This window comes from Nicotiana tomentosiformis, chromosome 10 (genome assembly GCF_000390325.3).
Source record: "Nicotiana tomentosiformis chromosome 10, ASM39032v3, whole genome shotgun sequence".
Lineage (NCBI taxonomy): Eukaryota > Viridiplantae > Streptophyta > Magnoliopsida > Solanales > Solanaceae > Nicotiana > Nicotiana tomentosiformis.
In genome coordinates, this window is record NC_090821.1 from 21,801,520 (window position 1) to 21,813,705 (window position 12,186).

Here is a 12,186-nt window from a genome sequence, read left to right on the forward strand (position 1 = left end):
TCCCCTTTATATAGTAGAGGAATTCTATATATGATACAATTCTAATTACAGAAGGAAATCTCATGATTAACTAAACAATCGTTCTTGATTCGATCCGTTCCGAGATTTCCGCCAGGATCTTCAACCGGTCGCGGATATCTCAATTTTCTGTTATTACACAATCTTCGGTATTGCTCGATACCTGTCTCGTTCGGCCTCGATTGCTGTCGGCCTCGATCTTGGCAAGTGCCTCGAATCCCGATCTCGATACCTTATCTTTATGCCTTGATCCGATCTACTTCGGAGTCGTTCTTCGATGCAAACTCCCGGTATCGGTCAAACAGTAAAATCGGACAGGCCCGATTTTAACCGTATACAGTTAAATAGTTGAGCAAAATTTATTTATAGCCCATCGGCCCAAATATATATCACCCGGTAGCCCAAAATTGCAATATACATTTTATACCCTAAAAGTAATTCTAGTGGCTAGCCACAAGATCTGTTTCTCAAACCCCAAACCCTAATCTCTTCTCTCTCCTCCTCACCCTCTCTCTCGCCGCCCTCTCTCCCAACAGCAGCATCGCCTTAGCTCCATCACCCGCTTCCATCGACCACCGCCAAACCCCACAAAAATTATATCACCGTTCTCATTTCCTCCTCCCCTTTCCATATCTACAATCTAAATCTTTCAAATCCTCACCAATCTCTCAAAATCCCAAATCCGAAACCTTAGGCCCTTTTATTTCTTTTGAACTTCACGGAGTTTCAGCCATCACCACCATTCAATATCCACATGAATCGATAGATCTTGACATTAGCCTCGACCCTATACGCCGGTGGCCGGAATCCGACAGAGTCGCTGGTGACCACAGAAGAAGCAACTCTGCCAACCACGACTCTCATGACCTTGTCTTCTTTCTCTGATTTTCTCTTATAGTTTCTGTGAATATGAAGTCAATATTTTGAAGATCTTTGGCTGAAAATTTAAAACTCCGGCGATCTTATTACCATTTTTGGCGACTGTGAGGCCATGGACACCGGTGACTGGTCTCTCAATGAAAGGAAGATAAGAGGAGATAACTATGCATAAAGTTAAAATATATACAAAATAGACTGTCACTATACAAAAATTATACAAAATAGAGTGTTATTATACAATTTATATACAATAAAGTGTCACTATACAAAATATATACAAAAATAGAATGTCATTATACAAAAAATATACAAAATAGACTGTCACTATATAAAATAAACTGTCACTATACAAAAATATACTACTAAATAGACTGTCACTATACAATTTATATACAATAGACTGTCATTATACAAAATAGACTGTCACTATGCAAAATAGACTGTTACTATACAAAAAATATACAAAATAGACTGTCACTATACAAAAAATATACAAAATAGATATTTCGGGCTACTAGATGCAATATATTTGGGCCGAAGAGCCATTTCATATCAATAGTAAAAAATATGGGCTATTAAAATTTTGAGGAGCTATAGAGGATAGTTTTTTCTAAATAGTTTTTAACTTTGAACCTCTCTTATTTCGGAGTTAGTGAAGTGCGTGACTAAATTTTAAAATTTGTGATATTATGAGTGTTGGAGCTAACGAGAAAATATTTATATTGTGTATATTAATGCATAAAAATTGTACTTCTCTCCGTTAAGTTTATAACAAGATCATAATAAAACTATTGAGGATTGGGAATGGCACGTGGACCACTTTACCAGACGTGGTAAAGAAAGGGGCCAACTTGAAATTTCGCCAAACTTTTGTACGCCAGAAGTTCAATCGCCTACCTTTCTCGGGCTTCCAGAAAAGAAGTTCAGGTTTTGCGGTTATGGCGATATGCCTGCCATGGCATCCTTTACAACCCTCTAAAACCCAACATCTCTTCCGTATTCGCAACCCAGTACATGTAGTCCCTATTCGCCATATACATGCCTTCAGGCGCAGCGACTTTGATGGATTCGCGAGGCGCGTCAAATCTGGCGAAGCGTGGAGAGACGCGTGGCGGAGTGCCAACGATGGTTTCGAGCAGTTCGTTTTTGAAACAAAGAAAACTGCGGAGCGTATCGATAGGAGGTATGCTGTTTCCCGCCGGCTATCTGCTGTTGCACAGTCTGCTGCTGACCGTGCCCGAGAGCTTGACCGTGATTTTGAGATTACTCACAAATGGCGTACCTTCTCTCTCGATTTCACTAGAAATTGGCCCAGGGTTTGTTGCCTATTGCCTCTATATTAAACATTTCAAATATCAATTTAATTGTATGCCAATATTAAATTCTGAATTAGAAAGTCATTTTTGTTGAAGGAGACAATCTACTATTAGGGAATGATTGCCTAGAATTTCCCCAATTAACTGTGGATTCAGATATAGGTCTTTGAATACTGGAACTTATCGGACAGAACATAAGAACTTTGGTTTTGATTTTTAACATGTTAGATACTATAATATAATATCTTTCAATTAGTTCATTGATTTATATTTAGTGCTGTAAAGTAGTTAAGGATTGTCACTTCCGGAGTCTGCTTCATGCCAATCATGTTTCTGGTTTCTACGATTAGATAAATCCATTTCCATTCCATGAGTTAGTTTCATGCTAATTAGGTTTTCTATTTCGACTTAAACGTATTACACAATTAGTTAATTGATTTAAGTTGATGTTATCAGAGTTTTCTATGGATTTTTGTCTGCCTCCTGCCCGTCATCTTCATGCTAATTGGTTTTTCTGCTTTCTGTTTTGCCGCTGCAGTACAGGAAGCAGTTGAGTGATTTTATGGATACCCCGCTGGGAAGAAGTGCTGCTGTAAGTGTTACTTGGTTTTTGAGGACACATGCCATGTGAACATGTAGCATGGTACTTAAATACCTTAAACCACATGGCGTTGATTTCTTACGAAAAGTTAGAGAAGTTTGCAAGTTGCACCGAGGAAATTGATGAGTTAAAGTCCATTTGTTCTATCATCTATGAGGTGGACAAGGATCATAGGTCTATTCTGTCATAAAAGTTCATTAACTGCAAGTAGTAATATTGGTATAAAGCTGAATATTTTGTTCTCAATGTGCTGCACCTGCTTGATCAATTTTAGTATATTTTAGCCTTTACATATACCCCTCCAATTATTGCAAATGCTGTTGCTAGTTTAGAGTACATCTCTGAATGTCACAATTCTGTTGCAAAAATCATTAGTAAAATTGCTCTGAGTTGGTGTGCAATTGCATTCTGCTCATACTAACCGGTTACACATCATTCTCCAATTTTGCTCTCTTGGGCTGTCGTTTATTGGCAGATATACCTCTAGAGATGTTATCATCGTGAGCTTGGATAATTTCTGTTCTATATTTTATGGTAGTCATATGTTCCTGAAGCTTCTAGGAGCTTTATTTCAACATATCATGACATCTTAGAAGTTATCTTGTTCTAAATGCAAGTATGTTATCTTGCTCTAAATCCCGTCTAATGTGTCTGTTTACAGACAATATTCTTCCTCTGGTTTGCTCTGTCTGGTTGGCTGTTTCGAATTCTGATAATTGCCACATGGGTTCTACCGTTTGCTGGACCTCTTCTTATTGGAGCTGTTGCCAACAATCTAGTCATCAAGGTAACTTTGTTTCTCAATACCCTTATGGTTAGAAGTAATTGATGTGAATTCAACTGCTGTTTCGACCGAGTATTAGTAAAATTACTGATTGATCCCACTACTCAAATAATAATAATAATAATAGGCATAATACATAAACAGGCCCTCAAACTTGGCCTCAGCTGGCAAGTATGTCCTCCAACTTTGGGTTTGCACAAGTAGGCACCTCAACTTTAATAAAGTTAAACACGTAAACGCAAATGCTGACGTGGCACATAAATTTTGGATGTGTCTAGATGATCATTTTGTAAGTTAGAATGTTCAACTGACCAAGTGGTTCTTCTTGATGAGATCGATATTGATGATAGTGACGGTATTGATGATAGTGACAATCTTGATGCTAATGACGATCTTGATGCTAGTGACGATATCGATCGTGACCTTGATACGGAGCTAGAACTGCTAATTAGGATGAATGGACTCTTTTGAAAGGAGTCAATAAAAAGTCAAAATATGGACTAACTTAAACTAATTTAAAACTTAAATCAAATTTTCAATTCTTACTTATTCAGAGTCTGCGCTAAATGCTCAACTATTGAAATCAAGAAGTTACAATTGGTCAAATGTTATGAAAGGGATTAATTACTAGTCTCTTTTGAAATAGACAAGTTGAGGTGCCTACTTGTGCACCCAAAGTTGGAGGGCATACTTGCCAGCTGAGGCCAAGTTTGAGGGCCTGTTTGGGAGCAAGACTCTTAAGTAAAGTAAAATTTTAAATGAATCTGTGGCGTGGACACCATATTTCTTTTGATAGTTGCCTCTTAAGCTTGGACACTATATTTCTTTTGATAGTTGCATCTTAAGCTAATTGTCGATCTGATGGCATTACTAATAAGCCTGGCATGATGTCTCTTATTCAAAGTATTATATAAACCTGATTTGATGTTTATGCCTTTTATTTTTCTTTTTATTTTCGGTTAATTTCATTGCTGTAAAACAAGCGTTTTGGCGGTATTGGTCCAGCAATTGATAAGGGGAAGAATATGGGATGCTTTCTCTAACTTCCTATTGCAACTTTTTCACTCTTTTCAAGATTGTCTTTCAAACCATCATAAATTAATAACTAAAATTTGTTCAATAATGCAAGCAAACACAATCATGTGTATCACTGTTTGTTCATCATTTTTTAGTATCGCAGTTCTATTGATAATAAATGCAAGGTCTTTTTTTATTAAACAAAGACCAAATACCTAAATAGCACCTCAAACTTGGCACCATTGTCGGTTAGACACACCATCTTCAACCATGGCCAATTGAACACCTTTAGTTGACAGAAGCGTGTCTCGTGGATACAAGACGCTGATGTGTCCATCATGTGTATCACTCTGAGCTTAAGCACGTAAACATGACTTTATACCTCTTTTTAAACTAAATTTTCTCATTATTTTTCTTGCCCCTCCCTCCCCACCCCAATGTCATCTTCTTCCCTGAACCCTCCCTATTTATCTTCTTTCATAGACTCCAACTTGTGAAATATCAATACTATCACTCCACCACTACTCCAAACACCATAGCCGCAACAAAGCCCTAAGGTTGATTAAGTTGATTCTAGGGGTGTCAAATGGGCGGGTTGGATCAATTTTGGGCGGGTCAAAATGGGTTGAGTCAATAAATGGGCAGGCCAACCCGTCCAAAAGTTACTTGGGCTGAGATGGGCTAAAATTTGGGCCATAGCACCAACCCGCCCAACTTTTACCAATCTTTAATTAATATGTGTTGTTTTCTTATGAATTATATAATTACTAAATAAGATTTTTTTTCTTCTTTTGTTATGGTCATATGTAACATGTCTAACAAAAATAAAAGGTTATGTCTAAGATATTTTGGCAAAGTTACTCATGTATCAATTTGGCTAAAATTCAGCCCAACTTTAAAGGGTTGAGATGGGTTGGGTCAAGATGTACTGAGTTCAATAAATGGACGGGTCAATAACTAGTCCAACCTTGGGCGGGTTGGGCGGGTCATTTGGGCTTGGGCCAAATTTGACAGCCCTAGTTGATTCCAAAAGTTAATTAATTTGATTCTGAAAGTTAAAATGGGACTGTCTTCTGGAAACTGCAATGGAATAATGAAACAATAGCTAGCAAGTATTCATTGGCGGCACATGGTGAAATAGAAAGATCCAATCCAAAGCATATATATCTTTTCAGTACAAACACTATAGCATAAACTACAAACTGCAGTAGAAAACTAACCGCCAAAACTGACAAGAAGATAGAGGGAAGGGGAAATTCAAAGCATAATATTATAGGAAAAGAGAGGACAGCCAAAACTCACAAGAAAATCTCAATAGATACTGTTTATTCAAGCTGGGAGGGGGTTGTTTTCTGGGGAAGAAGCAAAAAGAAAGGGACGGTGGACAGTCTGACTCTGGGGGTGGAGAGGATGATTGTCTTTGTTTTCTATTAATGGTATTTCTTCTATTTTTCTAGTTAATGTGTCAATTTAATTTCTTTCAAATGAAGTGCCATTCAGTGAATGGTTCACTTGACATGTCAGTAGCAAGTGTGTTTCACGCACTCGATCTTATGGACACCGGTGTTCAAAAGACACGCTTGTGTCAAGGTGAGGTGTTCAAATGGTCACTACGAATTTTAAAATGTCTAACTGACAAATAGTGCCAAGTTTGAGGGGCTCTCTAGGTGTTCGGCCTAAAACAATTAAAAGTCTTTTCATTTTACTTCAAACTTTTATACTGCCATGTGTAGTACGATGAGTATCTCTTCAATATCTGATAATGCTATTTGTATATTCATTTTCTTAGAATAATGTGTTACCATCATTTAACTGTATTTGTTCATTTTGAATGTTTTACAAGGGAAAAGTCTTATAGCAGAAGAACACAATAAGTGGGATTTTCTTATAGAAACAGTTTGCACTTACCTTATATGGAGGAAGTGCTACATTGCGGTTCCTATGTCTTCCTCCACTACATACAGATAATTGGCACACTCTTGAATTTTAATCTTTTGAGTTTATGAGCTATTGTGAGAAAATCTATGATGACCAGTTTGCAGCTGTGAGCCGGTTATCACGCTTCTTAACTTATCTGTGCAGGGTCAGTGCCCAGCTTGTAGGAGGCAATTTATCGGTAATAAGAATTCAACAGTTCGCTGTGCTAGCTGTGGAAATATTGTGTGGCAGCCAAAAGGAGGGGACTTCTTTTCTAGAGGCAGTCGAGGTACTACTCGTTCAAAGTCTGAACCAGATATTATTGATGTTGAGTTTGAAGAGAAATAGATATAGAGACTGCCAATGGAGGTGGCAGGTGACCCGCTTCATGTGGATTTCATACAAAAGAGTAGAATGTTGTATAATGCTATTATTGTTTTTATTTTTTCTCCCGTCAGTGTATTTATTCCTTTGCTCTTCCCTGTTAGTGAATACAAGTGTAATAATTAGTGTGTGAAACTTGAGTTTTACATTTGGAATGGAAACTGAAGTTGACGCATTCTGCTCATGATGTATGACTTTGGAGACTAGTAACTCGAATTATGTTGATGAGAAAAAGTAGAATGGGTTTGAATATATCGGTAAAATTGGATTTCAAGAAATCATCAAGTGGTCTATATAGCATAACATAATTTTCTAATTCAATCAATCAATTATACCTCAATTTGAAACATAATTTTCTAAACGGAAGAGGGTCAAATATATCCTCGTATTATTCGAAATAGTTTAAATATTTGAGTATCTATTCAATTATACTCCTATCATTATACTATCACACAAATTTGCCCTTAATTTAGAATGACACGTGGCAAGCTCAGAAATGAGTAACCCACCTCCAATTTTACTACCCGAAGACCTACCATTAATTACCCGACCCACCCTTCAAAATCTCTTTACTTTTTCATTTTTCATTTTTTCTTTTCATTCTTCTGACTCTCTTCTTTCATCAGAACACCGTACTCATACACAAATGACCGAATCTATAGGAAAGAGATGCAGTAGGCACCATCTATTTCTTGTTTGCAGTTATTCTCATCCGCAAACTCATTCTTCCTCAATGTGTCATCACACTTCATTCCACGTTCTTGTTAGATTTTGAAGGTGTAAATGAGAAATAGAAGAGGCACGTTTTGAATTGCACCTCTTCATCTCACCGCTATCACAGAATAATTATTATGTTTTATCCTGAGAATAATTAATCCATATACATTAGGCAACAGTGTGGCTCGGAATTATGTTTGCATTTTCTGTTCTAAATTCTATTTTTCTGATTTTCTAGTTTTGAAAAACAGTTTTTCCAACGATCTTAAGGAATTTAATTTTCGGATGATTGATAGAGAAAAGAACCGGAGCGGAAATCTTTTTTTTTGTGATGATTGAACAAGCAATGTTATTGAAGTTGCTCTCTTGTTTTTCTGGAGTCAAAACAACTGCCAACGTTTCATTTTGATATAATGAAAGAGAAAGTAAATTGCAATAATCTCTGTACTTAACCATTTTCCAATGGAAACACTGAGAATGCAATGTGCGAAGGGTATAAACTCCGTTCTGATCCGCTGCTTTCTTTAGTTGGCGCCTGGCGTTCAAGGAACTTTTGCAATCACTGCAACCGGGTTACGGTGAAGCATTGGAGTGTCATCACTTAAAAAAAAGGGCATATTTCAGAACGATGATTATACTTAAACATTAACCAAATAACTTTCCTTTCAAGAGGAAATGGTTTCAAAGTAAGAACAACCAGTTTAACGGCGAAAGCGCACATCGACAATCTGTGTTTGGGAAATGCGGCGGGCTACTGATCCATCAACAATTAATATGAGATCACCAATTAGCGTGATTGATCAGAATTTAGTAAGAGCCCATTCAAATCCTTGTGTTGTTAACAAGAGAGAATATCATAAGCGAATGGGATTTGTGAGAAGAATCCTACGAGATTCTACTTAATTATTCTTCAAAGCGAAGGATACCGATGGAAGAAAAGGCAGAAATCGGGTCACTGTAAGAGCAAAGCAGTGAAGGGTTCAGATTGAAATGGGGAAAAAAAATCAGGTTCCACTTTTTTTTCTTTTTTTTTTTTAACTCTATCCGTTCTTTAATTTTTCTATCCTATGTGATTTATTAGGATAGATGCTTGTTTGATGATATCAAATATGTCATATATGCATGCCATAAATTGATGAGTTGGTATATATCTTTGGTATTATGTTTGAAATTATGTGAAAAAATTATTTTTGAGATTATAAGATATGAATTTTTTCTTACATTAATACTTGAAAATATTCTTGAGATCATGAATATAATATATACAGGTGTGCATATGCATGTTTGATTAGAGTAAAAGATCAAACTATTTAAGTGTTATAATGGTTAAGTTGAAAAACCATTTGAAAAGAAAATTAAAATTCCCATGATTTTCTACTCCCATTTGGAGACTAAAATTTTCGTGATTTTCTACTATGTTTCGAGATTAAAAGATGCGTGATTTTTTACTCGATCTTTGAGATTAAATTAATCGTAGTGACGTTCTTCTTATTTTCGGATATTAAAGTCTGAGTGACTTTCTACTCATTTTGGATATTAAAATCTAATTAATTTTCTACTCCGACTTTTTAATCGGTTTGAAGAGTAAAAACTTCGTCATTTTATTAATTCTGGTTGTGTCAGATATTACTCGGTTTGAAGATTAAAGACTTCATCGCTTATTAATTCGGGTTGTGTCAGATATTACTCGGTTTAAAGATAAAAAACTTCACTGTTTATTATTTCTGACTTTGTTGTGACACAAATAACAATTCCTGTTATTGGCTCTATAAAGTAGTAGGGATGGTGAATTGAATCTCCCTTTGAAGAGATATGTTTAGAATATGAAATTATTCATCAAACAATGACCTCTTATATGCCTCAATCTAATGGGATTGCAGAAAGAAAGAATCGATTATTAAAGGAGATGATGAATGCTTTGTTGATAAGTTCTGCTTTACCACAGAACTTGTGGGGGGAAGCCATCCTTACGGCTAACCCAAAATTTAACCGAGTGCCCCATAGCGAAACATAATCTATTCCATATGAAAGATAGAAAGGAAGAAAGTCCAAGTTGAATTATTTTAAAGTGTGGAGATATTTGGCAAAAGTGCAAGTTCCTAAACCCAAAAGGGTAAAGATAGAACCGAAAATCGTTAATTGTGTTTTAGGATATGCAACCAATAGTATCATATCGATTTATGGTATATAAATCAGAAAATCTCGACATTCATAATAATACGGTGATAGAATCAGATAATGCTGAATTCTTTGAAAATATATATCCGTATAAAAAGGAATGTGAGTTGATTGGTGAATGATCCAAACTACCTCGGAAAGGAACAAAAGAAAGTAAATCTAACGAGGAGGATCCAAGACGTAGTAAATGATAAAGAACGTCTACATTTTCTGTCTCTTATTGGAAAATGAGCCTCGAACATTTAAAGAAGTTATATTTTCTTCGGAATCACCATTTTGAAAAGAGGCAGTTAATGGTGAAATAGAATCCATATTAAACAAGCATACTTGGGAATTGATTGATCTTTCTCCAGGGAACAACTTTTAGGTTCCAAATGAATTTTCAAGAGGAAAATAAAAAATAATGGTACTATTAACAAGTACAAGGCAAGACTTGTTGTCAAAGGGTATAGACAACAAGAAGGTCTTGACTATTTTGACACATAATCGTCGGTTGCGAGTATTACATACATATGGATTAGTCTATCCTTACATGCCTTAAATGACTTTGTTAACACTTGTATAAATTGCTCTCGTGCTTTAGTTGAACTTGTTGCCTCTTTTATTGTTCATGTTACCTCTTTCATTGTTGATTATCATTATTTGAAGTTATTGTTCATGTTATCTCTTTCATTGTTGATTTCCGTTATTGAAGTCATTGTTACACGTTATCTCTTCCATTGTGAGCTATCCTTGCTTAATATCATGGTTATATATTATCTCTTATTGTTGAGTTATTGGTGTTGAAGTTGTGAAAGTCGTATCACTTGAGACGAAATTGATTATTGTAGAGATATCTTTCTTGTTGAGAACTTTACATTCATTGTTATTGTTGATATTCTTGTACACGTTGTGGTAGAGCCATGGGCTATTGTTGTATGGAAACATTGATATTGTTGATTGTTGGCAAGTTGTGATATATCATGTTTTCAAAACCTATTTAAATGTAAGGCTCACTCTGCGGTATAAGAAAAGATTGTGATTGAGATTGAGAATTGTGAATACGGCGCGGTACCTCAGTTGTGAGTCTTGATATATATACATGAGGCGGTACCTCGGTTGTGATTCTTATTGTACACAAGGCGGTATTTCGTTGTGATTCTTGGTGTTTATCTCATGTTGCAAAGAGTGTCGGTGAAAACACTTCTTGTTATTTTGTTCTTCCTTGTTCTATCAGTCATTGTCCGTATATGATCATTGTGGTTCTCTTTAATCAATTTCTTTATGTTATTTCCATGCTTACAATTCCCGTGTTAGTTTATGCTATTAACTTGTTTCGTATCAGCTATTTCTCCGCTTTCCATTATTTATCCTTATTATGTTTTCATACTATTTATTTATATCCTAGTAGGTGTCTTGACCTAGCCTCGTCACTACTCTACCGATGTTAGGTTTGATACTTAGTAGGTACTGTTGTGGTATACTCATACTACACTTTTGCACATTTTTTGTGCAGATCCATGTACGTCTGCTCGTGAAGGACGTTAGTGATCGACTGTTAGATGCTTACGGAGACTTCAAGGTATGTCTGCTCGGCGTCCGCAGGCCTCGGAGTCACCTTCCTTTACCTTTACTCTTGTTGTATTTTTCATTTAGACAGTGATGTAGTATACATTTTAGCTTACTCTGTAGAGCTTATGACTCAGTTCCACCAGTTTTGGGGAGTGTATTGTTGAGATTATATTTTAGGAGATTATATTAGTTTATCAGACTTGTTTTAGTATTTTGTTAATTATTTCTATCAAGTTATTATTAAATACTAGGCTTACCTAGTCGTAGAGACTAGGTGCCATCACAACATCCTACAGAGGGAAATTGGGGTCGTGACAGTTATCCAGCCTCACAACGATGCACTGGTAATATTCGTACTTATCAATAAATATCGAGTTAAACGTGTGTTAATTGATCCGAGTAGCTTGGACAACATCATCCGATGGAGGGTCGTTGAACAACTGGGATTGTTGGACCAAATCATACTGGCAGTCTGGCTGTTGAATGGATTCAATATGGCGTGCGAGACAACGAATGGTGAGATAACTTTACCGGTAAACACTGCCGGGACCACCCAGGAAACTAAGTTCTACATGATCGAGGGGGATATGAGGTACAATGCCTTGTTCGGAAGGCCATGGGTTCACAACATGAGAGCGGTGACTTCAACCTTACATCAGGCATTGAAATTTCCCACTCTGGGAGGAGTCAAAACACTCTACTGGGAACAGCCGACCGCAAAGGAGATGTTCATTGTCGATGAAGTAATCCTGAAGCCTACGGTTTCTACATCAAAAAGTAGGGAACTGGCCGAAGAAAAAGAAACCAAATAGCAATCAATGATC

General features: G+C 36.4%; 1 protein-coding gene and 1 long non-coding RNA gene across 2 annotated transcripts; both read left to right on the plus strand.

Moving 5' to 3' along the window:
• The first annotated feature begins 1,697 nt into the window (after nt 1-1,697).
• Nucleotides 1,698-7,100, plus strand: LOC104115216 (uncharacterized). Its single transcript, XM_009625802.4, has 4 exons — nt 1,698-2,213; nt 2,752-2,805; nt 3,476-3,601; nt 6,698-7,100. Exons 1-4 carry the CDS (start codon nt 1,836-1,838, stop codon nt 6,878-6,880), a joined length of 741 nt encoding a protein of 246 aa, XP_009624097.1. The 5' UTR covers nt 1,698-1,835; the 3' UTR covers nt 6,881-7,100.
• Nucleotides 7,101-7,517: 417 nt separating this feature from the next.
• On the plus strand, nt 7,518-11,554 carry LOC104115217 (uncharacterized). The gene is made up of 2 exons (XR_690558.3): nt 7,518-8,641; nt 11,307-11,554. It is a non-coding gene; the product is annotated as an uncharacterized lncRNA (long non-coding RNA).
• The last annotated feature ends 632 nt before the right edge of the window (nt 11,555-12,186 follow it).